The sequence below is a fragment of the Spermophilus citellus genome (genome assembly GCF_964194105.1).
Source record: "Spermophilus citellus genome assembly, chromosome: 3".
In the NCBI taxonomy this organism is placed as follows: domain Eukaryota; kingdom Metazoa; phylum Chordata; class Mammalia; order Rodentia; family Sciuridae; genus Spermophilus; species Spermophilus citellus.
The window spans coordinates 53,326,030-53,351,235 of NC_138184.1; the positions used below are offsets into that span (position 1 = coordinate 53,326,030).

The 25,206-nt window shown below is 38.3% G+C and overlaps 1 protein-coding gene across 8 annotated transcripts in view; it reads right to left on the reverse strand.

Annotated features, from left to right (window-relative positions):
• The window catches only part of FHIT (fragile histidine triad diadenosine triphosphatase), a 1,488,252-nt gene that overhangs the window by 185,457 nt on the left and 1,277,589 nt on the right, over positions 1–25,206 (reverse strand). For all 8 annotated transcript variants that reach the window (XR_014020926.1, XM_081285106.1, XM_081285107.1 and 5 more), the window contains one exon: positions 21,652–21,720. Coding sequence is in view for 7 of the 8 variants with exons in the window: in XM_081285106.1 (XP_081141232.1) it covers positions 21,652–21,720 (69 nt within the window). In the remaining variant the exon portion in view is untranslated. The remainder of the gene's footprint in view (positions 1–21,651; positions 21,721–25,206) is intronic.

Below are 25,206 nucleotides of genomic sequence, written 5' to 3' on the forward strand. Positions count from 1 at the left end.
TAATGCTTGTCAACCACCGAATATAATTCAGAAATTAAATGAACAAGAGTATAAGTCGCTCTCATTCTTTTCATGAGCACCAAATTAAAGTTCGTCCTGTAGTTTAAAATCTCTTATAAGAGACAGTGTGATAACAAAAGTACAATGAAATAATTTTAATGATGCTAAATTCATACCCATAGCAATGATTTTGTAATTTTCCAAATATGGTTCAGCAGTGTGGACAGGCATGGTATGAAAATAAATTTAAGTCGTCTTTCCTTCTAAAATTTGTGTTACTGTGAAAAAAAAAACTCATTAACATGTTCAGTGTTTTCAGGCTGTATATGAAGCAAGAATAGGAGTGTGCCATCCCTTGAGGAACCCCGAAACATGCGAGGGTAATGCTGCTTTTTTGGACCATATGTAAATCGGGATGCACATCAACCATAAATAAAATCAGCCAGAAATATGTCAGCAGCAGTGGGGTGGCGGTGGATGGTGGCACATAAAAGCAAACAGAGTCAGAATCTGAGAAAACAATGCTGAACGACCATGCAAGATCCTTCTTGCTCTGCCTTCTGCCCACCTTCCCAATGCCAGCTGTTGGGCTCCAGCAAAATCCCCAAACTTGCAGTGTTTTAAAATTTATAGGCTGGGGTATTTTTTATTTCATTCACTTCACAGATAAGCATAGTCAAATAGCATTTTTGCAGAAATGTAATAATCAAATTCTGTACTGTCTTATGCTCCCACACTGGGGGAAGTTGCATTTTTAGAAAATTTTACCTAATTTATTTATTTATAATTTTTTTAAAAGAGAAAGAGAGAGAGAGAGAGAGAGAGAGAGAGAGAGAGAGAGAGAGAGAGAGAGAGAATTTTTAATATTTATTTTTTAGTTTTCGGCGGACACAACATCTTTGTATGTGGTGCTGAGGATCGAACCCGGGCCGCATGCATGCCAGGCGAGCGCGCTACCGCTTGAGCCACATCCCCAGCCTGATTTTACCTAATTTAAATTTAAATAGTCACATGTGGTGAGAGGCTACCAAAAGGTACATCCAGTTCCAGGTACCTTCCTTCGTATCTCCCTTATCAGTCTAGCAAACTCCTGCTCATCCCTCAAATCCCAACTCAAATGCTCCTTCCTCCAGAATCTCCTTCCTTCCTACTCCTGTTCCCTCTGTGACAGGCTGTACATAGATGTGACATCAATTTATTATACTCTATTATAATTACCTTATGACATGTCAGTCCTTCTTCCTATACTGGGAATATTTTAAAGGCAGGGACTTTGGCTCATCTCTAAATCCTTGGTTCAGTGCTTGGCACAAGAGAATTGTTTGACAAATATTTGCTAGATGCTCAAGTAAAATAGTGAAACCATCTTTAGTTGCAAACAAATATAAGTACAGCTTCCCAGGAAAGTTCTTCCCTGGGGAAAGTTTTACCGCCTTTGTACAACAAATTGCAAACCAGACATGGGTCTTCAGATTTGGTAGTTTCTGCCACATAGATTTGTTTTAAGGGAAAGTGTTTTCCAATGTTAAAAATAGACTTCCCACAATCCTAGGGATAGGTATCCCATCTGGCAGCTTTAGTCCCATAATCAGGCTTAGCAACAATGAAACAGAATGCAACATGCACTTGCAACTTTTAGATAATAAATATACTCCACAGACCTTCCCCCTACACCAGCCCCTGCTTACTCTCAGCTCACTTTAATTATTGATGATCTTTGAATTTATTCTGCAGCCATTTGACCTCATAACCCCAGACACTGGATGCAGAGCCAGGAAGTTCAAGTTCAGACACTGATCTCTGATTTAAGAGCAAAACAACAAGGGCATAGTAATAGCAACAACAATGACAATAATAAGAGCTGCTGATATTTATAGAGGATCCCATGCCAGGTATTACACTAGGCATTTATATACGTTGTCATATGAAATCTTCCAGGACCTGGAAAATATTCTCAGCCTCCTTTGACCCACACCAGGAGGGATAATACCAAGAATCAGCAGGAAGATCTGCCGATAGCTCTGCCTCACCAGCCTTGTAGCATTATCTTCACTACAAAGCCATTTCCCTACTCATTCCTCAATGTTCCTCACACAGTGATTTCGAAGAGGACCTTGGGCCAGTGGCATAAATTTTCTGCATTTTGCTTCTTCACTAACAATGCATTTCAGAAATAAGAGCTGACATAATCTCCAGGAGCATATTTGGGCATATGAGATGATACAGGCGAGACAGTGAACTTCTCACACATTTTCACAAATGGAAAATGATCTCATCCAAGTGGGCAGAAGCTGGTTGGGGGTCAGCTGGTATACTTGAAGCAGAGAGGTGTGGGAAATGGTTTAATCATTTAAAGAAAATAGTAGTACTGGGGCTTTTGCTGGTACACAGCCTCCAGCATCAAGTGACCCTCCTTTAAGGAGAGGGTATCTCATTGTAATGAATGAAAATATGGCTCCTTAAAGGTTGCCTGTAGTAACTTTATGCCAATAAAGTACTTTATGGCAATCCCAGAGAGGTACTATAAGGATGGAATGAATTAAATATTCAGTATTACCCTTTCAATTCAATGATAAAGACACAAATAATATAATTGAAACAATAGAAACAGGGTTCAAAAAGATATTTTCCCAAGGAAGCTTATACAAATGTCTAAAAATCATGTAAAAAGATGAATTTAAGATAACATCAGTAGCCATTGAAGAGGGCTTGCCTAATCAAAATCACAATGAGATACCACTTCTCACCCATTAGGGTGAATATAATCAAAAAGTTAGAAAATACATGCTAATGAGGATGTGGAAAATTAGGAATCCTGCTGGTAGAGATGCAACATGGTACGACTACTTTGGAAAATGCTCTGCCAGAACCTTAAAAGATTAAACATGGTGTTACCATATATATGAGCCAGCAATTCTATCCCTAGATATATATCCTAAAGAAATATAAACAAGGCCAGGTAGTAATCCACACCTGTAATCCCAGTAACTCAGGAAGCTGAGGCAGGAGGATTGTAAGGGTAAGGCCAATCGCAGCAACTTAGCTAGACCCTGTCTCAAATTTTTAAAAAATAAAAATTAAAAGGACTAAGGATGTGGCTCAGTGGTAAAGCATACCTGGGTTCAACCCCCAGTACCAAAAGAAATGAAAATATATGTCCACACAAATACTTACAAATGAATACCCGCATTTGTATCAGCATTATTCAGAAGAGGCACAATGTGAAGCAACTCAACTTTCTATTAAATGATGAACAGATAAACAAAATGTAGTGTAGTCATATAATGGAATGCCATTTTGCAACAAAAAGGTTTCTGCACACAAACAATCAGAAATGAAAAGGTAATCTATGGAATGGGAGAAAATTTTTCAATATAACTGATAAGAGGTTAATATCCAAGATACATAAGGATACAAAAATAGAAAAAAAATAAATGAGCAAAGGACCTAAAGGGACATTCTTTTAAGGAAATATAATTTGGCTAACAGATTTATGATAAAATGCTCAACATCACTAATCATTAGGGAAATGCAAATCAAAACTATGCAATATCACCTCATGCTTGTTAGAGTGGTTATTATCAAAAAGTCTAAAGACAACACATGTTGGTGAGGAAACGCTTGTCCACTGTTGGTAGGAATATAAATCAGCACAGCTTGTGATGGAAAATAATGTTCAGATTCATCAAAAATTTTAAAATAAAACTTCCATATGATGCGGCAATCTGACTTCCAGGTGTATATCCAAAGAAAATCAAATAAAATCATTACCTCAAAGGGATATCTGCATATCCATATTCACTGCAGCATACTTCACGACAGCCACACAAGGAAGCAACCTCAGTGTCTAGGGATTGGTGAATGGGTAAATAGAAACATGGGATGTGCTTGTGTACAGGAATAGTGTTCTGGAATGTTATTCTTTTAAAAAAGACAGTTCTGCCATTTGTGACAACCTGGATTAACCTGGAGGACATTATGTAAGGTTAAGAAAGGCAGACACAGGAAGATCAACAATGCATGGCGTGTGATCTCACTTATACGTGGAATCCACAAATAGCTGAACTCATACCCAGAGCAGAATGGTGGAGATTGGTGGTTACCAGGGTCTGAAGGAAATGGGTACATGACAGTCAAAGGGTAAAAACTTTCCATTATAAGGTGAATAAGTCCTGGAGATCTAATGTAAAACACCGTGACTCTAGTTAATAATTTATTATATTTGTGAAATTCACCAAGAGAGGAGATCTGAAATGTTTTTACAACAAAAGGGGACAACTATGTGAGCTGAGGTAATAGGTATATTTATTAGCTTTATTGTAGTAATCATTTCATCGTGTACGCCATATATATTAAATTGTCACATTATACAGCTTAAATGTATATGATTGTTATTAAATTTTCCTCAATCAAACTAGAAAAACATTGAAGTACTGATACAAGATGCTACAAGATGATCATCTATGAAAACTTGGAAAATTTTATGCTAGGAAAAAGAAGCATCTAAAAGGATTACATAATGTATGACTTTGCTTATATGAAATGTCCATAACGGACAAATCCGTACAGATGAAAAGTAGTTTAGTAGCTGCAAGGAGCCAGGGGAAGTGGGCAATGAGGAGTGACTGCTATGGCCACAGGGTTTCCTTTGGGAGTAATGAAAATATTCTGGAATCCAAGGCAATGATTACCTAATCCTATGAATATACTTGAAAACTACTGTATTACAAACTGTAAATGGGTAAACTATATGGTGTTCTTAACTATATTTTGATGAAGTTTTTACTTTAAAAATGTGGGAAGTTCTTATCCTAGTGCCTGATAAAGTATTAAAAATGGTCCCTTGTATTATCATTAGCCCACTTGAACATCTGTTTTTATTTTTTCATTTTTAAAAAGCAGTAAGTTATTCTGGAGCCTTTCAGCTTCATTGTTGGGAAAATTAAATATGTGCAGTGACATCTAGAAAAAAAAACAAACTATTGTAACCTGGAGTAGTCAGGGAAGCCTTTTAGATATTTGGACATGGTAAAGGTGGAGGTGGAAACTTCTAGAACTATCATGAGCAGCAATGTGAAAAAAGCACAAAGGTGAGAATGACCTGGTTTCCTGTTGGACCCATAAGGAGATAGTTGGATTAAGCAAGTGGATCGTGAATGATAGTGGTAAGATCAAAAGAAAACAAAGATTTCAAAGGGCCTTGGAAGCATGGGCCAAGACATTGGGATTCACCCAGCTTCAGAATGGAGGAGTTAAAATTTACAGAACTAACCTGTGAGTTTATGTGGTATAAATGGGGGAACAGGAATCAGAATCCATGGGAATATGGATTTGTGGTGAGGGCCTGAAAAAAGCAAGAATGAGAATAGAAAAGAAATGCTGCTTCATTATCATAAAGGTGATAGATTGTAGAAGAAAAAAAATCTTTCTCCCTCTTACCAGAATACCTAACAAAATTCATAAAAACCAACACAAAATTATGATGAAAAACAAGGGGAAATTTATTAGTAAGCTCTAAATAGGAAATAAAGTATAACCCTATGTCCTAAAATTCAAAAGAGACAATGATTACAATAAAGGAAATTGAAGGGGATGGTAGGAGGGAAGGTAGGGATGAGAGGTAAAGGGACAGATGATTTTGGTGCAATTAGAGTTGTATTAAACTCTCCCACCTCAATCTTAAGGAGCATAGTAGGAAAATAGTATGAATGGACAAAAAATCAAGAGAAAAGTAGACTAAGGAAATTATTTAGGAGCTTTGGGAAAACTCTAGAAAAATCTCCAGAAAGCAGCATCCCAGGACTTCTGCTCAGTCAAGATGAGGAGTAACTATGAGAGGTGTTTGGCAGGACAAATGACAGAATCTAGTGCATAGGGGCTGACATTCAGAACTGAGCTGGAGCTGACCCAAGTTTTCTAAGCTTGAATCCTCCAGAATTGGGTGCTCTCAGGAAGGACAGGGGTGGCAAGAGGAGGGCATTTTATGGGGATGGAGTGTGTTCTATTATCGAATGCATCAAAATTGAGAACTGATCCCTTGGATTTGGACAACTGCATCAATGTAATGTAACAACTTTAAAGTAATCTTTTATAGTGGGTTCTGGGATGGATAAAACCTAAATTTTAAATTAAATATGAACACCAATAGGTTAATATTTTTTAAAACCATTTTTGCAGTGACTGTGAAATCAACTTAGTCCTTGCGTCTTCCAAAATTTTTAATTTCAAACTCTTAGGTATTATAAAGCCACAGTCTAAGTCATCTTGTACTTAAAGAGTAATTACAAAAAGTATGTTAGAGAAGAGAAAAACCAAACATGTAACTTTCTCCATTGATAAAAAAAAGGACAAAAACCTGTCAATTCTCATACTTAAAGACTATTTAGCCACTCAAAAAGATTTATGTTAGCCAAGTTTCAAGATGATCATTTTCTGCACTTTAATGATATTCTGTAATCATCAAATATTGAAAACCAACTCAATTCAGAAAGAAACATAAGTCAAGTACCACTATTTGTAAAACTGGCTAGTTTTCCGGAAGCTACTATGAGATTATGGGACTGGATCTTTAATTAAAAAAGATGAGCGATCCAGGCATCTGTTCAGTACAATTATTGGCTCACAAATGAAACTCACTACCCCAAGTCCAGCAGATATTTCCTCTTCAAAAGACCTCCTCCTCCTCCTTGCATATTCTAATAGTGCGTGTCTCTGACATTTCCTCTATGAAAATAGCTAAACAGTTTAATGCTCTGGAATACAGAGGGCTGGAGCTTTCACAGACATTGTGAGCCCCCAGGACAATTCCCAGATTATTATATGTGGATATGTGTGTGTATAAAACTGCACTCCCAAAATGAGTCTCAGTGATTTCTTAGACTTAGAGGATATTCTCTTCTTTACCATGTTGTCTCTTAACTTGGGACTTAAAAAAAAAATTCTAAAATGAAACACAAAATTAAAGTATCAATGTACATATCTTCAAATTTTTCCTACTACAAACTTTCCAGTTTGGGGCAGGGTTTTCAAAGAGATCTGTAAGCCAAAAGGGATCAAGAGCCATGACATATGGGATACTAAAACTTAAAGACACAGAAACTTATTTAGTGAATCTACATGAGGTGAGTCAGGTTCACAGTACTTGCGCGTGTCAATTCCAAGAGATCCAGACCCTGTGGTGGGTTACAGCTGTGGCTGGATCATCTATGTGACTTTCCTGGCCTGTTATTTTCATATCCAACTAGCTATTAATTTTTCCAGCCACAAAATAAAATTCCAAAAATATCAGAATCCCTCTCAGCTCAATCTTTTCTCCTTTAGAAACATACTATTGTTGTCACTTTGAAAACTGTAAATAGCATTCAGGATGATATTTAAGTTGGTGCCAACAGTTAGTGGAAATGTCTAAGTTTTGAAATAGTAGGGAGCTTGTGTTCCATCTGGCGTGTTTTCATTTTATCTTCCATTCTCAGTGAATTTTAAAAGTCAACTGCCGTGTCAATATCCTTTCTGCTATGCTAATGTGGCCTCCCTGTGGAAATCAAAGGGAAGGAGTCCTTAGGGCAAGTGGTTCTTTCTCAACTGAACTATTTAGTGTCACAAAATCACAAAGGATCAGATCTCAAAGCTGGCTCAGAGGTAACCAAGATGAATATCTCTCAGAGGACAGAGAGACTGAGTTCTAGACAATAAGAATGGCCTATAGCCTCATTAGCCATAGAGCCAGGACTTGAGACTCTATAGGAGACTTTTCTGATGGCCCTATTGTCGGGTGGTCACTTCCTTCCCTGACCCTCTATGGCCTTTATCATAGTATAACACCTCATGCTACTTATTGGTTTCTACTTTCCAGCATAGTTAACTGTCACTTATTTTTAATCCATGTGAAGCAGGCTAATATTTCAAAGTAAACACTGGTATACCATTTCCTTCCTGACCTTCTCTTGGCTAAAGGGAAGTGCATCTACTACTAAGCAGTGGTCTTCAGGACTTATTTTAACTTGTAATGGTAAAAGGCACTGCTCCAGCATAAGAGAGAAACAAATGATTGATGCAGGGGTAAGGAAGAGATGGTGCTACCTGCTCACTTCCAGACTTCAATCTCCACCCTGCCCTTTCCAAACCTCCAGGCTGAATCTTAAGGTTTGGTAATTATATTGGTTTTCTATTTTTTTTTTCTGTAACAAATTTCCATATACCTCATGTTCAATAATGATACGCATTTATTATCATACAGCTCTGCAGGTCAGAAGTCCAAAATGGGTCTCAATGGACTAATATCAAGGTATTGGCAGGTCTACATTTATTTTTGAAGGTTCTAAGGGAAAATCTGATTTACATATTTTTTTTTTTGTGTGTGTGTGTGTATGTGTGTCTGTGTGTGTGTCTGTGTGTGTGTGTAGCCTTTTCCAGCTTCTAAAAGCTTCCTGCATTCCTTGGCTTGTGGCCCACTTCCATCTTCAAGCAATAGCCAGTTGACTCTCACTCAACAGCACTCCGATGTTAATTATCCTGCTTCCCTCTTCCACATTTAAATCCCTGTGATTATATTGGGCCCGATTGGAGAATCCAGGACAATCTCTCCATTTCTTAAAGTTCATTGATTAGCATTTTTAATTGTTTAATCTTTGTTTAATTGAATAAGGTAACAACCTTATTTCTTCTTTGCCATGTAACATGATTTGCAGATCCTGAAGATAAGTAACCTGGACACCTTTGGGAGGTGTCTTTCCTGGGTAATTTTCTGTGAGCTATCCCTTGGACTTGGAATCTATAAGCAGAGTGAATTTGCATTCTGCTTTTTCCATCCAGAATCCTAATGAGGAACAGATCTGCAAGAGAGTGATGGAAGACTGTTGCGGTGACATGAAGTATCTGCTGGGGGAAGGATGAGGGACTAAATCATCTGAGGTCTCAGAAAAATATGGAGGAACAGACAAACTTTTCTGAGTCCACAAGAACACTAAAAATCTGGAAAAGGCCTCAGAGTAAGTGCCCTTCGTGTGACTGTCACCAAAGGCCATGTCAGGACCATGCATACCTTCAAGGTTGTAGGAAGCCAAAGCTCACCATCTACCAACAGATGACCTTTGTTCTAGGGATTGGCATGGACTGAGAATATTCATAAGAACAAGCAAGTCAGATAATTTGGATGCCAGATGCCAAAAGAAATGGCAGTTGACAACTACATCATCTCTGTGCCTACTCCATGTGACATGCTGCTCATAAAGGCCCCAGGTTAGAGAATGCTGAATTGAGAGGTTGAAACCAGAATGGGACTGAACCACAGGCCTGAAATGATACAGAGAGTACTGAACCTGCTGAGCAAAACTCGGGCCTGGGGCATTAAAATAGTTTGCCATCACCTCCAGAACCTAAATTTCAGTATTAAAGGATATTTCATTCTGTACAGTTGGGGACTATGAAGTTAATTATAGCTATACAGGTTACTCAAATGAACCTGAGACATACTGAGGGATGACTTGGTGATTGAGAAGAAACCTGACACAAGACAAAATGAGTGGGGGCAGGAAGCTGAGGAGTATCACATCAGCAGAAGTGCTCACGTTACTGGGTCCTTTCCTCTGCTGCTCAAAGCAGGAACTCAGGGAAAATTTGATCCTAAAGAGAACTTTTCCCCCCTAACAACTCAGAGAGTAGAAATCCCAAAAAGGCCATTTGTCCCAGTATTTCAACTTAAGTGATAGGTCACACACAAGAATTTCCCATGAGGTGTTTGTCAAACTCAAGTCAATTTTCTTTCACTATGAGCATGAAACAACCACTAGTAAATGCTGGTCTCTGCAATACTGAAAAAAAAAAAAAAAAAAAAAACACAGGAGTCTGCTTTTCAAAAAAGATCCCTAATTTTTTTTTTGTTTTTAGTACAAAATCACAGTCATTATATATATAAAGTTTGGAAAATATCAAAGAGCACAGAGGAAAAAAACCAGCAATGATCTCTATTCTCAGATTTGGTGTGCCCCTCTTTTCACCTCAAATTATAGCTCAACATTTTAATATTAGTCATTTAAAAAATCCATTTAAAAGCTACACATATGAATATATATCATTAAAATATTCATCTATATTCCTCTACTATTTGGCATGTAAATGATTTCCCATGTTTAGATTTTTTTCAAAATAATTAGGTCAATTACACCATTTTATAGATACACAGGCACACATACTGCGGCAACTTGACCAGTAGGCAGAAAAGCGCATTTTCTAGCCTACATGGCTCAAGTAGAAATGTCTATTATTCTCCTAGCAGGCAGCGACACAGTTCCAAATGTGAAGGTGCTTGTGGATCAGTCTATTTCGAACTGGTCTATCTTGGAGAGTGTTGGGGAGACTCTTGGTGGGGGGGGGGGCATCTATCAAATTCATTTTCAAGTGGACTCCTTAAATGAATACAGGATACAGTGTGGGCCTTTGTGACTAGATTTTGGAGTTCACACGCAAAGTCCCACTACTGTACCTCTAGACTAGGGTCTGAAAGTCCAGCTTTAAATCCCATTCTTTTCCACCAGGCTTTGTTCGTTTGAAAAAAAAGTACTTTGTTGTCTCAGAAAGGTTGACAATATGAACTTCTGTTGTGATAACTGAGGTACAAGTTGTTCCTTGAGAGGAGGTTTTGACCAAGAAGGAAGGCAATGCTCCCAAAGTGGGGGGACTTGCAGCTTCCATGAAAGTCAAACAGCAGAGGAATAGAACAAGGCTCTGAATTCAGGGAGTTGGAGAAGTAACTGATTCAGGCCAGTAATCATTTCCTGAGAGCTACTCTGTCATCTATTGGGCCTTTCTGGGTGTCAGGAGCTAGAGAGGGAAAGGTGATACCTCTGGGAATTAAGAGGCAGTGGAGCAAAAGAGCCCAGACTCCAGAGCCAGACAGCCTGAGCATAAACCCCAGATCTGTCTGCTACCCTCTATGTCCTAAGAAAACTTATGATTTCTCTTTCCACCTCAGGTACTGCATGTGACTGATAGAGATAAACATAACTGAATGCCCTATTTTGCTCTTAATTGGATATATATTAACTCACCAGCATGAAAATCTTGCCCCTAACCTCTCTCAAGTCGTCTAATTCATCCTTACCCCAGATCACCAATAGATAAAATCCCCCAAATCATAAAGCTCTTTATTTTGAGATGGGACCTGAGAAAAGAAACTATTCCAGTGCCCAGGGAAGGAAGGGAATGGCACACACGCCACGTGGATAGGATATAACTTAAGAAAACACCTTTTATTGCATGCTGCTATAATTAAATTCAGCTCAATCTTCATTTATCTGATATGGCCACCATGACCAGAGAAGCCAGCTCCAAGTTCATACATGCACTTGACCCAACTGTGCAAATACCCCTTCAATATCTCTGAAGAGTTTTCTAAAAATACACAAAATTATTTTAAAAGGAAAAAGATGGGCTGGAGCAGGGCCATATTTCAGTGCAAAGGGAATACTGTATAAGTTCCTTAGTTACTACTAATGTAAGAAGGATTTCAACAGGTACTAGTACAGCTGGCCTAGAAGATATTTATGGTCCATTGAGAGCTGTAAGCAAGGACTGTTTCTTTTGGAGAAAAAATAAGGCAGCAATTTCCTTTTAAATATTTTAGTGTGTTATCATGACATGAATACACTATAAGGCATGCAAAAGTGTTTAAGAGGCACAGTGCGCAAAATCGGCTCAGAAAAGATGACCTTGGGAATTGCAGAAGCTAGCTGCAGTGTGTTGATGACTTCCCTGTGTTTAAAAATACTATAAAAAGGAGTTATAATAAAGTTCCTAGCCGGGGCTAGGGGGTCACATCCTAAAAGCCGAGAAAATGTTTAACTTTGGAAAATGCCATTTCTTTTCCTGTAAGTCTTCAATACTTAATTAGCAGCAGCACGTCTAGGACCTAGAGGGTTGGCTGGAAATCTAGGAGGGGTGTGTGTGTGTGTGTAAATGTCTCTAATGTTGAACAGGAATATGGAAACTGAGATTTAGCACAAGAAGTCGCAGTCTTCAAGAAAAACATTTATCTCGCTATCTTTGAATTTTCTATGAACATGAAGGATGGTATTCAAATCAAAGTCAAGGGTGATAGAGACAGACAAGGCATTGTCATTGAATACACTTTGATATAAACAAGGTTTATCATTAAAGTTTTAAGACAGACACATACCCTCAGTGAGGTTGAGCTTCAATCAAACCTACCCTGTTAGGCTTACAGGTATCACACAATGATATACGCACAGCATCAAGCATAAAGTCCAGTCCATTGAAGATTCTCATTAAATGGTAATAATAATTCTATTCTATTATTTTTTTCATTAGTTCTGCCTAGGGACAGAAAGTTGTTTATGACTATTTACCTCAATCTAGAAGCCAAATACTATTGGATATTTTTTTTTACTTCAGTGCGAATATGGGAAGTATAAGGGACATGGAGGTTTAAATAGCAAGTTCAGCATTGAAGGATCTGAAATAAATCACTCCTGTTGATCTGATGTATTGAATCATTCATCCTTATTAAAAAAAATATCTGGTATCTCTCAACATGCTCTTCTAAATCAGGGGCAGGAGGGGAGGATCATTTTCCAGGGGGACTGCTTGCTAGTAAGCTGAAGCAACTCCAAGGTCTAAGAACAAAATCATAAGTCAGAATTTCTTCTTTCGGGAAAAGATTTCCCACAGCAGTAAATGTCAGCACACTGTGGGCTGTCAACTTGTGGCCGCTTAAAAGTTTCATGGGCTCACAGATGACTGAGCTTTTGTGTCTCTGAAGGCTGGTGGTCCAGACACACATGGCCATGTTCACAGGTGATGGCTCTGAACCTGTGTAAGCTCTCTCTGATGGTTCCTCTGGACAGTCATCTACCCTAGCTTCTGACTCCTCACTTACTCCCATAAATTCCTTAGACTTTTCTTGGATATGTACCTCAGGATAATAACAATAATAATGTTAATAATTATGTAAACCATAATAGCTAACATTGATTGAGCATTAACTATATTCCAGGTATTGTTCTAGGGTTTTACATGTAATGAGTCTTTTTATTCTCCCAGAAGCCCTATCATAATTCCCATTTTATAGATGAGGAAATTGAGGTATGCAGAAATTCAGCAATTTGCTAAAGGATAGAGAGATGGGACTGAACACCAAGCTATCTGAATCCAGAGCCCCACACTTCACTCCTACATGATATTGCCCCATTTAATGGGTTGAAACTGTGGAACAGAAGTTTCAGTCATCTTAGTAGTGTTGATTGGGCCACCCATAGAAGGACAACTATTTACAGCAACAACCAAAATGAATGGCTTTCCTCTCTTCCAAAATTCATGGACTATTCCATGAGCACACCAGGAGAAATTAGCAGCAAAAAGATAAAAAATAAACATAAAGGATTTAGTTGGTCATCTCTGAAATTTTTAAAAAATTTCAACAAAGCCTTTGATGAGAGATGATGGAACCTAACTCATTTGTTTGATAACCTGTCTCCTGAGTTATGTTTTTTGAGAATTAGAAAAAATAAATTAATGTCTTCTTGATTTAGACGGGATGAAAAAATATTGAGATGCTTTTGCATTAAATTACACTTTCTCAAAACAAATCAAGCTCTCTGGATTTAATAAAGTCTGGAGCTGCACTTTCCAATTTGAAAGCCACTAGCCACTTGTGGCTAACCTGAACTGACATGTGTTGCAAACGTGAACTACACATTGCATTTCAAAGACTTACACCAAAAGAAAACAATCTCTCCCTGATAAGGTTTTATATTAGTTATGTGTTAAAATGATAGCATTTTGATTACACTGGGTTCAAAGTCCTTTCATTAAGTTTAATTTTACCTGTTTCTTCTTACCTGCTTTAACATGGCTACTACAAGTTTTGACAAAGTAGGCAACTAGCCTTAGACTTCTACTGGGATGTGCTGTTGTGGAACACTATGTGCAAAGTAGAGACTAGGGACGTTGACAGGAGATATCATCTGATGGGGACAGAGTACAACCACATTTTAAAACCCAAGAGGGGACTCCAAACATCAGGCTGCATTTCCAGAACTCTCTGTGCCTTCTCTAAAGCACACAACCCAGGGACCTTATGGATCTACTCTGCTGGCAAGTGGCATATAACATTCAAAGATGAATCCTGCTACAAGTTAAAAGGTAACAAAAATGGATTTATTTATTTATTTATTTATAAAGGTTATTTGAATTAAGTGTATCATTATTTTGCCTAAAGAATTACAGATGGATGATAAATGAAAGGCAAAAACATTGACAAATGCTTTAGGACCTAAAAATTGCATTAATTTTTGTCTTCTTTCCCCCCTAATTCTTGCTCATTTTGATATTCTTTTTTGTCAACAATATTTTTTATTCTAATTTGTTATATATGACAACAGAATGCATTGCAATTCATAGTACACATAGAGAGCACAATTTTTCATATCTCTGGTTGTACACAAAGTAGAGTCGCACCATTCGTGTTTTATACATGTACTTAGGGTAATGATGTCCATCTCAATCTACTGTCTTTCTTTCTCCCATGCCCCCTCCCTTCCACTCCTTCCCCTTTGCTCTATCTAGAGTTCGTCTAATCCACCCATGCACGGGTTGATTTTCTTCTTTTTAATGAGAGGTGTAGCCAAACATTTGGTGGATTTTCTCTTTGAGGTCAATATATGTTGATTAACATCTGTTAATGCTTAATTCATGTCTCTTTCTTTTCTCCTTGTGGTATTTCCTCATTGATGCTCATCATTTATTACTCCAGTAACTTCTTTTCCTATCCCTACCCACTGAGCACTCAATCCTCTAAACGCAGACTTAGAAATATTTCTTAGATTGTGATGGTTTGCTCTAGCTGCCAGAATTCTTAGCCACTTTTCTTTAGTGACTATTTAGTAAGTTAAGAATCACGAATATAAACCGGACTGTTAAAAATACACAAGTAGCCCGTTCTCCAAGCACCGATGTCCACTGAGGTTTCACTGAAGCAGTTACTGGGAGACTTAGAACAGAAATGTGAGAAGCAGATAGGAGGACAGATGGACTCCAGGAATAAGGACATCCCAGAGCAGGCATTATCCACCTTCCCTGGGAAGCCCCTTATCACTTTCTGGTGAAATATGTCTGTCTGGAGTGAGAATTCACTGTGGAGTGCAAACAGGACTCTCCATGACAAAGCTCTCATCAGGAAATAACGAGGGAGGGCCATATCCAGTGGTGTGATGAAATGGTTTTACTAAGGAGAAGAGACAAGCATAGAGTGACAAGAGATTGACATTTTTCTTGTTCCTGTCTCACTAACATGCAATTGATCATATTCAAATGATACAGGAGAACAGTTCTGGAAAAAGTGACCCAGAGTGCCAACTCTTAAAGCAAACTCTAGGAAAAACCAAAGAGAAACATCCTTTGTGTGGGGTTCATCCTGTAGACACCTGCACCTTCACTAGCCACAATTCTGCCTCTTTTTTGCTTTTTTCTCTTTAGTGTCCAATGAATTCATGGTGTTCCTTGGAGGTCCCCAACCCACCATTACTGCCATTATGGCTCTCTGTGCTTTTAAACATTCCTCACTTGGTAGTCGCTATCTAACACAACTCATCCAAACTGTACACCTGGGATACTTATTTCTATGAGGGGAAAATGGGAAGAAATAAGTTTTGACCATGCAAATACTTCTCTGATAATTTTGTGTTCTTCTCCAACAAGGGATGGAAAGATTTGACTGAGTAATAATTTGGATAGAAAAAATAAACCACGTGTCTTCCCAGTTCTCTTATTATCAATATAGCTGGACAAAGAGCTTTTGAAGGCACAGGGGGCATTAGAGGTCATGTCATTACACTTATGTTACCATATATTCACATTTGTTGGTTATATCACATCCAGATTCTTTGAATTAAAAGTCCCTATGAATTTACAAAAAAAAAAATGTCAGCGAAGTTGTTATTTTATACTGAACAAGAGGTACCAATGTTTTCATTCTAAAATTCTCAAAGCCTCAGAAACTTACCACTCAGTAGGAGGACATCAGTGAACCCAGAGGGAAAAAAGCTAATTAACTGTCTCACTGAAACATGCCTTCCATTTTGGAGAGTCAACTAGGGACCCATGGACTTGAAGTCCATTGTCAAATGATGTGTGAAAGAGATCCAAGTTCAACAATAAATATCATCAGCAATATAATGGTTCCCTCCAACCCTCAGGGCCAAATGACCTGCATTTTAGCAAATTGATTCTGCTCATGAATTGTGTTAAGCCAAGCAATTGTTTCCCATGACATGCTTGAGCCCACAGTTGCTCTGCCTATGAAAGTCATGGTTGAATTTGTCCAATTGCTGATTGCTATTCCCATTTGCTTTAATAATAGTCGCCTCCTTCATCAGTAATGGGTTTTATATACAGTACACAATAACAACCATTCGATGTCACTCATAGACATTTCACGAATCGTCCAATGTGGTTATGAGAGTTGCCTTTTTGAGACACAGCTAGGGTAAGGCTTACTGAGATAATGAGATGATGTGCCATGACATTAGGCAATGGGGGTTTCCCTCTGCTACCTTAGTAATACATGCTCTTATCTAAGGACCCAATTGTGTTATTATCCTAATGTTCATTGACTTAAGATAATAGAGGGCCCACTGAGTTCAGAGAATTCATGGAAACTTAGAAAACATAGACACAGAAAGAGATTGGGGGCTACAGATGAATAAGATCTGCATGATGAACCACAAAGAATGGGCTTTGGAAGAGATTGTTTTGGAAAGCATGGAGTTTGAACTCAGGTTAGAGAGTGAAGAGAGGCTTATCCTCTGAAATGGGGTAGATAAAATAGGGAGTAAAATGCATGTGGACAAGTCCAGGAAACAAAGCCGGAGGAATAGCGGGTGATGATAAACTCATAGATAGCAATCAAAGTTGAATGGAAGGCAGAGAAGCTCTTGGGCCTACTTTTAGCCAATCCTACATCTGTCTTTGTTACAACCAGACAAATCCAAGTTTTGAGGGGGTAAGTTACTCATCATCTTTGACAAGTGTCTACCAGACTTGCTTAGCAATCAGATAACATTTACGATTGCTTCCCTAAGCCTTTCTGGTGTGTCACAACTTTCAGTCTTCTGCACACTGATTTCTAACCAAAGGATTCTGCTCCGTCAATGCCCCATTAAATTAACCTCAGATTGCTGATAGCACCATGTCAGGGGCTCACCCAGTATAGTGATGAGTTAATGAATTCTCCCCTCTGAAAGCAAGATATACTCTCCTCTTAAATTATGTTAGGAACTAGTAGAGAATTCCAAGGTTTCTAGTCTGGGTCCTTGTTCTTTCATGTGGTCATTTCTTTAATAAATACTCATTTATGAGCCACTCTATGACAGATTAGGTTCCTGCTCTCAAGGCTTTACAATGTAGTTGGGAGGTGAATATAAACTAATAAATTATTTCAAGTGTGGTGTTGAGAAAGAAAAGTCATGGCAACATGCTCGAGTTACTGGAACAGGGGCAGAGGAATAGTTATAGTTGGAGAACAGTGAAAGAGATTCATTGAGGCGGCGACTTTGAGCTGAGATTTGGATAAAGCCATGAAGCTACACAAAGGAAAGGAAAAGATGGCAGAAATTATGAGCAAAGATAATGACATGTTCAGAGGTCCCGAGAAAGGAACAAAAATGATATATTTAACAAAAGCAAGCAATGAGAGACAACGAGACGTAAAGGAACAGGGGAGGTGGACATATATACCCCTAAAGTTAAAGAACTCACTCAGGGCCACAGCACAGTAAATGAGTAAGCAAGGAGGTGAAACAAAAGATAAAAATAAATGGCATACACACCAGAATAGACAGAGGGTCCCGGGGAACAGTAACATTTGAGTGCATGAGAGAGGGTGCGAGCCTAAGACATAGGTAGGGATCTGAAACTCAGCCAACTTCAGGAGACAGGCAAGTATCCTAAATGAGATACGCAAACCCAGGTAAAAGAACTGTAGAAACTACAGTGACCCCAAAATTTAGTGACATGCCAAAGACGTTAATAGTCATTAAAAATATTTGCAGACAAAAATACAGCACACCATTAAAAATACTTTGCAAGCAATAATAACATATATGAAAAGGCAAGCAAAATCCACAGAGTATCAATAAGCTCCACTGAGCTGGAATAGAAGCATGAAGTAGGCTGAGAATGAGGGGTCTCATTAAAAAAAAAAAAAAAAAGAGTTCTGCCTTGTATTTCCGTGAAATAAACAAAAAGAATATGTTTTGTCAGGCAGTAACCCAAAGGCTATAATACTGATGACAAAAAAAAAAAAAACACTATTTGTTACAGAGCTCTCATAAATTAAAAATGAAGATAATGATCAAGTGGACCAGATTTGTAAAGACAGGATCTGCAGAACCATGTAGTCCAAGCAATTACCAAAATGCATACATCATGACAGTCCACTCTATGTCTGAATGAGCACCAGGACAGGAAGCTCACTCCCACAAAAGGCACTGTGACCATTTTGAAGTTTTTCTCCATTTGACCTCTTGTTATGTGGAGCCGATACTTGCCTCTTAGTAGTTTTATAGTCCCAGATCTGCTCTCGAGAAACACACAGAACTTATTAATAACATTGCCACCTGCCAGCCCTTCAGATATTTAGAAATTGACTCTGTCACTCCTCTCCCTCTACAAGTTGTCCTTTCTCTAGTCTAAACATATTTACCATCAACTATTCCTCAGTCTGTTTCTAGAACCTGCCACCTCAAATACCTTTCTGTGACTCTTCTCCAGTTTGTCACTACTCTTCTTAAAAGAGTGCTCAAAGAGAATGTGACCTTTATACCTGACATTTTCTGTGTCTGCAGTGGTAGGCATACAAGTACATTTTCTGAGTTCAGTCACCTGTTGTCCCTGTCCCCTCTCATCCAAGACAGTCTGTTTGTTGTATGTTGTGAGGACACACATGATCTTCAGCAAGGGATTTCATAGGTATAAAGAAGGCCATTCCTCATCACTCTATCATTTCTGATTAAGATTATTTGGCCTAATGTACATTACATCCCGCACCAATAATGCCCGAGCAATGCATCGATGTTCTCATTCCTCTTTCTAGATATCGCCTTATTATGTACTCAAACTGCAGAAACATTTTTGTATGAAGATGAAAATGAAATTTAAAATAAGTGGTTAAAGGCAGAGAAAAAATTGGAAGGATGGGCCTTGGAGAGAGTGCTGTACAGAAACACCCAGTGAGCTGGCTTTGAATCCGACTTATCTATTTACCCTCCATCACCACTTTTTCAAAAACTAAATTGATCATTATAATCAGATGAGAAATAGCTACCTAATAGCATATGCTTAGTATAAACGTACAAAGCTCTGAAATAAGATTTCAGGTACATAATTCACATAAGTCATGTGATGATCTTTTGGAATATACTATTATTTCCATTTTAAAGTCAGGAGAATTAGAACACAAAGGTGAAATGACTAACCCAATGTCATTCAGTTAGTAGGTGGCATTGGATTTGGGCTTGATTCTGCTTCTTTCTGAGTCCAACCTCTCTACAGTTCTATACCACAATCTCCCTTAGTGGATAATGTCTGTAACACATGTCCACTTACCTAGAGATTAAAAAAAAAATTATGGCAATTACTTCTCCTTTGATGCTCTTCCAAATAGGTGGAAAGTAGGAACATGTGTTGCTTAATCTGCGGTGCTAGAGATGGCCTCAAAACATGTACACAGGGCAAATAACAAGAGGAGAGAAAGGGTACACACCAGCCACATTATTGGGCATCATATCTTGAACTGAGTGGAAATATATCTGTGCAGATTCTCTCACTAGCATTTTTGGAACACAAACAAGATTTCAAGGTGACTGTTCAGCCTAAGAAAACAGTGTTTTCAAGCACTTTTAATACCACTTTAGCAGCATTCGCTTGTATATAAATCATGTGCTAATTTATTCATTAAAGTAGCCTGTACTTGGCAACATTTTATTAACCTCAGTTTATGTTAATAAGATCTATACTTGTATTTTTAATGCATCTCTTATAATTACTCCATAATTCTGGCTTTCCTCCAATATGGGGCTAAATCCTTATCAACCCCCAAATTGCACTCCATATCCAATGAAAATTAGTTTGAATGATAGTATTATAGAATTACTTTGGAAAGCCCAGATTTGGCAGAGAGCCTATTCCTGTACCTAGACATGAACCAAAATCTCCTGGGGATTTTCTTACATAATGACTGAGTTCCTTTGCCATCTATTGAGTCAGAATCTCTAGGGAAGGAACCTCTTGGGAATTGAGATTTTCAGCAACTGGTTTACAAACCATCACTTAAACGCTAGTATCTAAGTCAATTTCCTTCTACAGAGGTCCACTGTGACTCTTGAAAAACTCAGAAAACATGATATAATAAGATATATCCTAAAGACATAATAACCAATCACCTCAAATGAACCGATAAATCCTAGAAAAACAAATTACCCATTCATTATTAAGTGCTGATGTATTGTTTCTTTATTTCCAAGGTTTGGATAGCCATTTTCATGTCTAGTTACTATAAATAAATCCTATAGACACACAAAGAAAACCACAGACTATACGTCACCCATGAAGACCAAGTAAAGATAATCAGATAGATTTACCTGGTGGAGCCGAATGATAAAAAACCATAATTTAAAAAAACGCATTTTAAAAAATCAATGTAAGCAACCATAATAAAAATGAATTTTTGAAATCAATCTAAGAGGTTACAACAGGATTATAAATGGATGGCTAATATGGAAACTCTCTCCTATCTGACACCCATGGTTGACATTGCTTATCAATCACAGCCCTTTTCCTTGCTACATCCAGAAAAGGCCTCAAAGTCCTTTTCAATCAAGCATTCTATGGTGCTAGTGCCATAGCTCTAACATATAGGAACATGGTTTCCCTGGCTAGAGTGAGTATGTAAACTGGAATTACAATCTCACCCATCTTAGGCTATATGTTCCACACAGGACAGATGAACCTGAAGGTTCTCATGCAGACAAGATCCTAGAAGCAAATCACCTGGCTACTGCTCATATTCGTGTTTGTACTGATTTCACACTTATATTTTTGAATAGGAGTGTCCAGAAATCAGTTAACTGCTAAAATGTTTATAATACATGGAGTACACTCATATTATCTAAACCAGTTTCTGCTCATGATAATTCTAAGATCCACTTTGAGTAAATGCTATTAGGGAGACCAGTTGAGTTTCAAAGAGTGTCAAAATTGAATATAGGATTTGAATTAAAAAATCCTATATCATTCTGCTTTCTCTCTATTGATGGTACTGCATATTTTCTTTTCTGGAGATTCTGGAATATTATCTCCACACAAATATATAATGTTCAGGTAAATGAGAGGGCAGACACCACAAAGGACACTTGGTGGCTGCTGGGTTTCATTTGAAAGAAGGAAATAATTATAATTAACTTATCTTGGGTTTCTATTGTGGCCATTGTTGGTTCCTTGGCCTCTACTGCCATTTCTCAAGTTCTACTAGGTAGAAACCAATTTAAGACCATATCTAGAGTGACATTGGTTCACCAGGTTGATTGCATCAAGATGACAGCCACTGTGATCAAACAAGAAGATCAGAAAGGGCAGACTTACCTCATCATAGATGCTGTCATTCCTGCGAAAGTCTCCAGCCTTCCTGGGAAGAACGTGGACATGAACGTGCTGAAAATGTGTAAGAAAGAAAAAAATACAATGTGATTATCTCTCCATATGTTTTTAGACTTGACAAGTGATGCTCTCATGAAGCCCAATTACTCCACATTGGTTCTTTCTGGATTAGTTTTCAGAGGAAGATGATGTTCACCTTCCACAACAATATCTGAAATCTGCTGAGAATTGAGAGGCACAAAACAAGAGAGAAGAACTTAGTGGCATATCTGAGTTGGAGTGAAATGCCAGAATATTTTAGAGGCTCTGTGGAATTATTCATAGTTGTCAGTCTTGGTTGTATTTAGCCAGTGCTTTGAAATGACAGTGTGTCTTATAAAAGATGACCATCGTGACTCTAAAACTGACAAGAAATAAGAGTCAGCTAAAAAAGAAATGCATGAATAAATGAATGAGGAAAGGAAGTACTAAGGAACAGAATTACAGAATCAGGAATTTGAATAATAATCTTACAATGGTAGAATAGACAGTTCTCATTTGTTGAACTTTACCATGATAAGCAAAGCTCTGTGCTTGATAAAATTTCACTTAATACTCATAAAAATCCCATTCTAAAATAATCTTTATTTTGCAGATGAAGAAATCAGTGCTCAGAGAGGTCACGGCCCCACAGGAAGTGGTAAGAATATGCACAGGAAGTGAGGTCACCTGGCTCTTGCCCTCTCATTTTTCATCAGCAAAGGCACTGATTCTGTGAACTTAATCTCTTAAACAGCCCATTTCTCTAGTCTACTAAGACACCCACGTAATATACATAGCAATACTATTATGCAGAGATCATGAATCAAGGCTTACAGCATATCTAATTCAATATATTCTTCAAGGCTGAACTGCCATTTCAAAGTTTTACTTTCCTAATAGTGTCTATTGTACCTCTGTTGAAGTTAAACCTCTTCCTGCTCTTCAGTTATGTTCCCACATTTATTACAAACCATGGAGAGTAATGTGAAAATTAAAAGCCTAAATCTGGAGAGGCAGTCAAAGAATCAAACCTCATCCCTGATCATGCCTACCCTTTCTTGATTACTACGATCGGGCTGTGAAACTCCAAAAGACCTCAAGACAACTAAGATTAAGTGTCCCTGTGGTTTTGTGTAAAAGGAAGGGAAAATGATATGCTATTAAAGCAGAGGCAGAGAGCAAGGCACTCCAAGGTGAATGAAGCAGAGAAGAACTTCACACCAGCCCCTGGCACACAGCCCCTCAAGAGTGACATGCTTCTGCCACAATATTCTCCAGTCAGTGATAAAGCCAGTCATGGGATCCCTCAGCAACTGGGGAGAGTGTCTACTTATGTCACAGAGACTATGGGAGCATCGGGGCAGAGGGAGGAAAAACAAGTAAGGAAAAATAAATCACAAACTACCCAGGAACCAACTTCTTCAGAGAAAGCCAGGCGGTGTGGGCCCAGACTCCAATCAGTAGACTCCAATCAGAAACTAATTGGAATCCACAGAATGGATGATGGAAAGACCAGGAAAGTGCCACAAAAGAAGGAGATAGCCCACACTTAGAGCCTTCACTTGATTTCTGCTTCTAAAACCTGCTGTTGTATCCTTTCTTCTTTTCCCACTTTCCTTCTTTCTCCCTCTGGTCCCCCCAGCCTCCCATTTTCCAAACCAGTGTTCTGCAGTCAAACTGCCTAACTAAGGACACTGATCACTTAATAGCCACTTATCAAGAAATACAATACATTCAGTGTAAACGAACCTACCACGTAACTAGCTATGTGAGCTTGCCACAGAAGACCTATGTCCCACCATCCTTGTCTATAATGAGAACTGCAATAGTTCCTGCCTTGAAGAATTATTAAGAGAAGCAGATCTTCTAAGTGTGCAGGTACAGCATGATTACTTTTACTATTCCAAAAAAATGTATTTTTTAAAAATCTTAAAACCAAGCAGAGATCAGATTCAAGAACTAATTCTCTTACCAGCAGTAAAGATATTTTAAAGGCTTTTTGAATGGCACATTGTTAAAGCATCTCTTTTGACCAAAGTTTGTTTCTGTTGCTTTCACTAGAAGTTCTCAAACTTCAAATCATGCCTCAGGATTGTTAAAATATACATTGGTAGGACCTCAAAATTCACATTTCTAACATGGTACGAGGTGATGCTGGTACCACTGATTAAGGGCCACTAACTGAGAAACAATGGTTAAGACCATCTATCTGATTCCTAACCCGACTCCTGCCAAGGGTACCAACATGGGCACCAACATCACTCCCTGTTTTACCTGCCCATCCTCCTCCAAATTATAGGGATACCTATTTCTGAATGCTTCCCTGGCTTCCTGCACTCTGAGGATCCCAGTGCCTGTCTTTGGGGATATGGTAGTTACTTATCACCATTAACATATGGCAGGCTGTGAACACACTTTAGGGGAATGTCATAGAAATAGGCGTATCCCTGTCCTCCACCCCCACCCCTCACTTTTGTCTTCTGAGTTTAGTGTTCAAAGCTCTCTTTTTAGGCTCTGTTACCATCCAGTGCTGGAAATGCCCTCTTGATCACTGGTAACTACTTGAAACTCACCATGACACCAAAGACAGTAAACAGCTCACTGGGTAGGTGATTTTTTCCTCAAGGGCAGATATCTCAACTCAGCCTGATGTCTTCACGTAATTCTTAAATGACAGGCTGATCCCACCCTCCTGACAACCCCTCAGCTTGTCAGAACAGGGAGAATGTGGCATACCCAGCTCAAAGCCTCAGTGTTGTGAGTGTATACTGTTGCCATGGCCTTCCAACTGAATGGAATTCTGCATGGCAACCATGGGGATAATTTGCCATACCATGTTGATAGTAATTTTAATGTTAATCCATGGTGATCATAACTTATCCTTCTAGGTACTAACAAACCATCCATTTAATAAAGTGTTTTACAATTTTGCTAGGGATCAAAACTTGGCTGCTGAAATTGGAAGAATATTTTGCAAGTCGCATGATACATTCATACTGAAAAAGTTTTCATTCAAATAAAATTTTACAGTGTCCATTATCACAGTGAAGTATCTGAGAAGTCCCTCACAAAAGACACTTTTTCAAATTTGATGCAATATTTCAGTAATTTGTTATGAAAAACCCAGCTTTTTTCCCCCACGAAACATGTACATTTTTCTACAAGTGTTCATTCATTCAAAAATATTTAGTGCTATTCTAGAACCACGAATTCTGATGAACAAGACAAATCTGCCCCTGTTGAGCTTACACACCAGTGACTAATGCAAAAAAAATAAACAAATTAATAGACAATTCAATTTCATGTTGACATAACTGTCATGAATAAAGATGTTTTGGGGAAGAGCTAATAGCAATGGGATACTTCAACATTTGAAGCTCAGGAAGATAAGTAGGACTCAAGTTTATGAAAACAGGAGATGGTGAGCACCAATAATCTAGAAAAGAACTTCCAGAAGGAGGGAAGAAGCCATCAACAGGATTGAACCGCTGAATGCTTGAGTTGGTTTCAGTGAAGTCA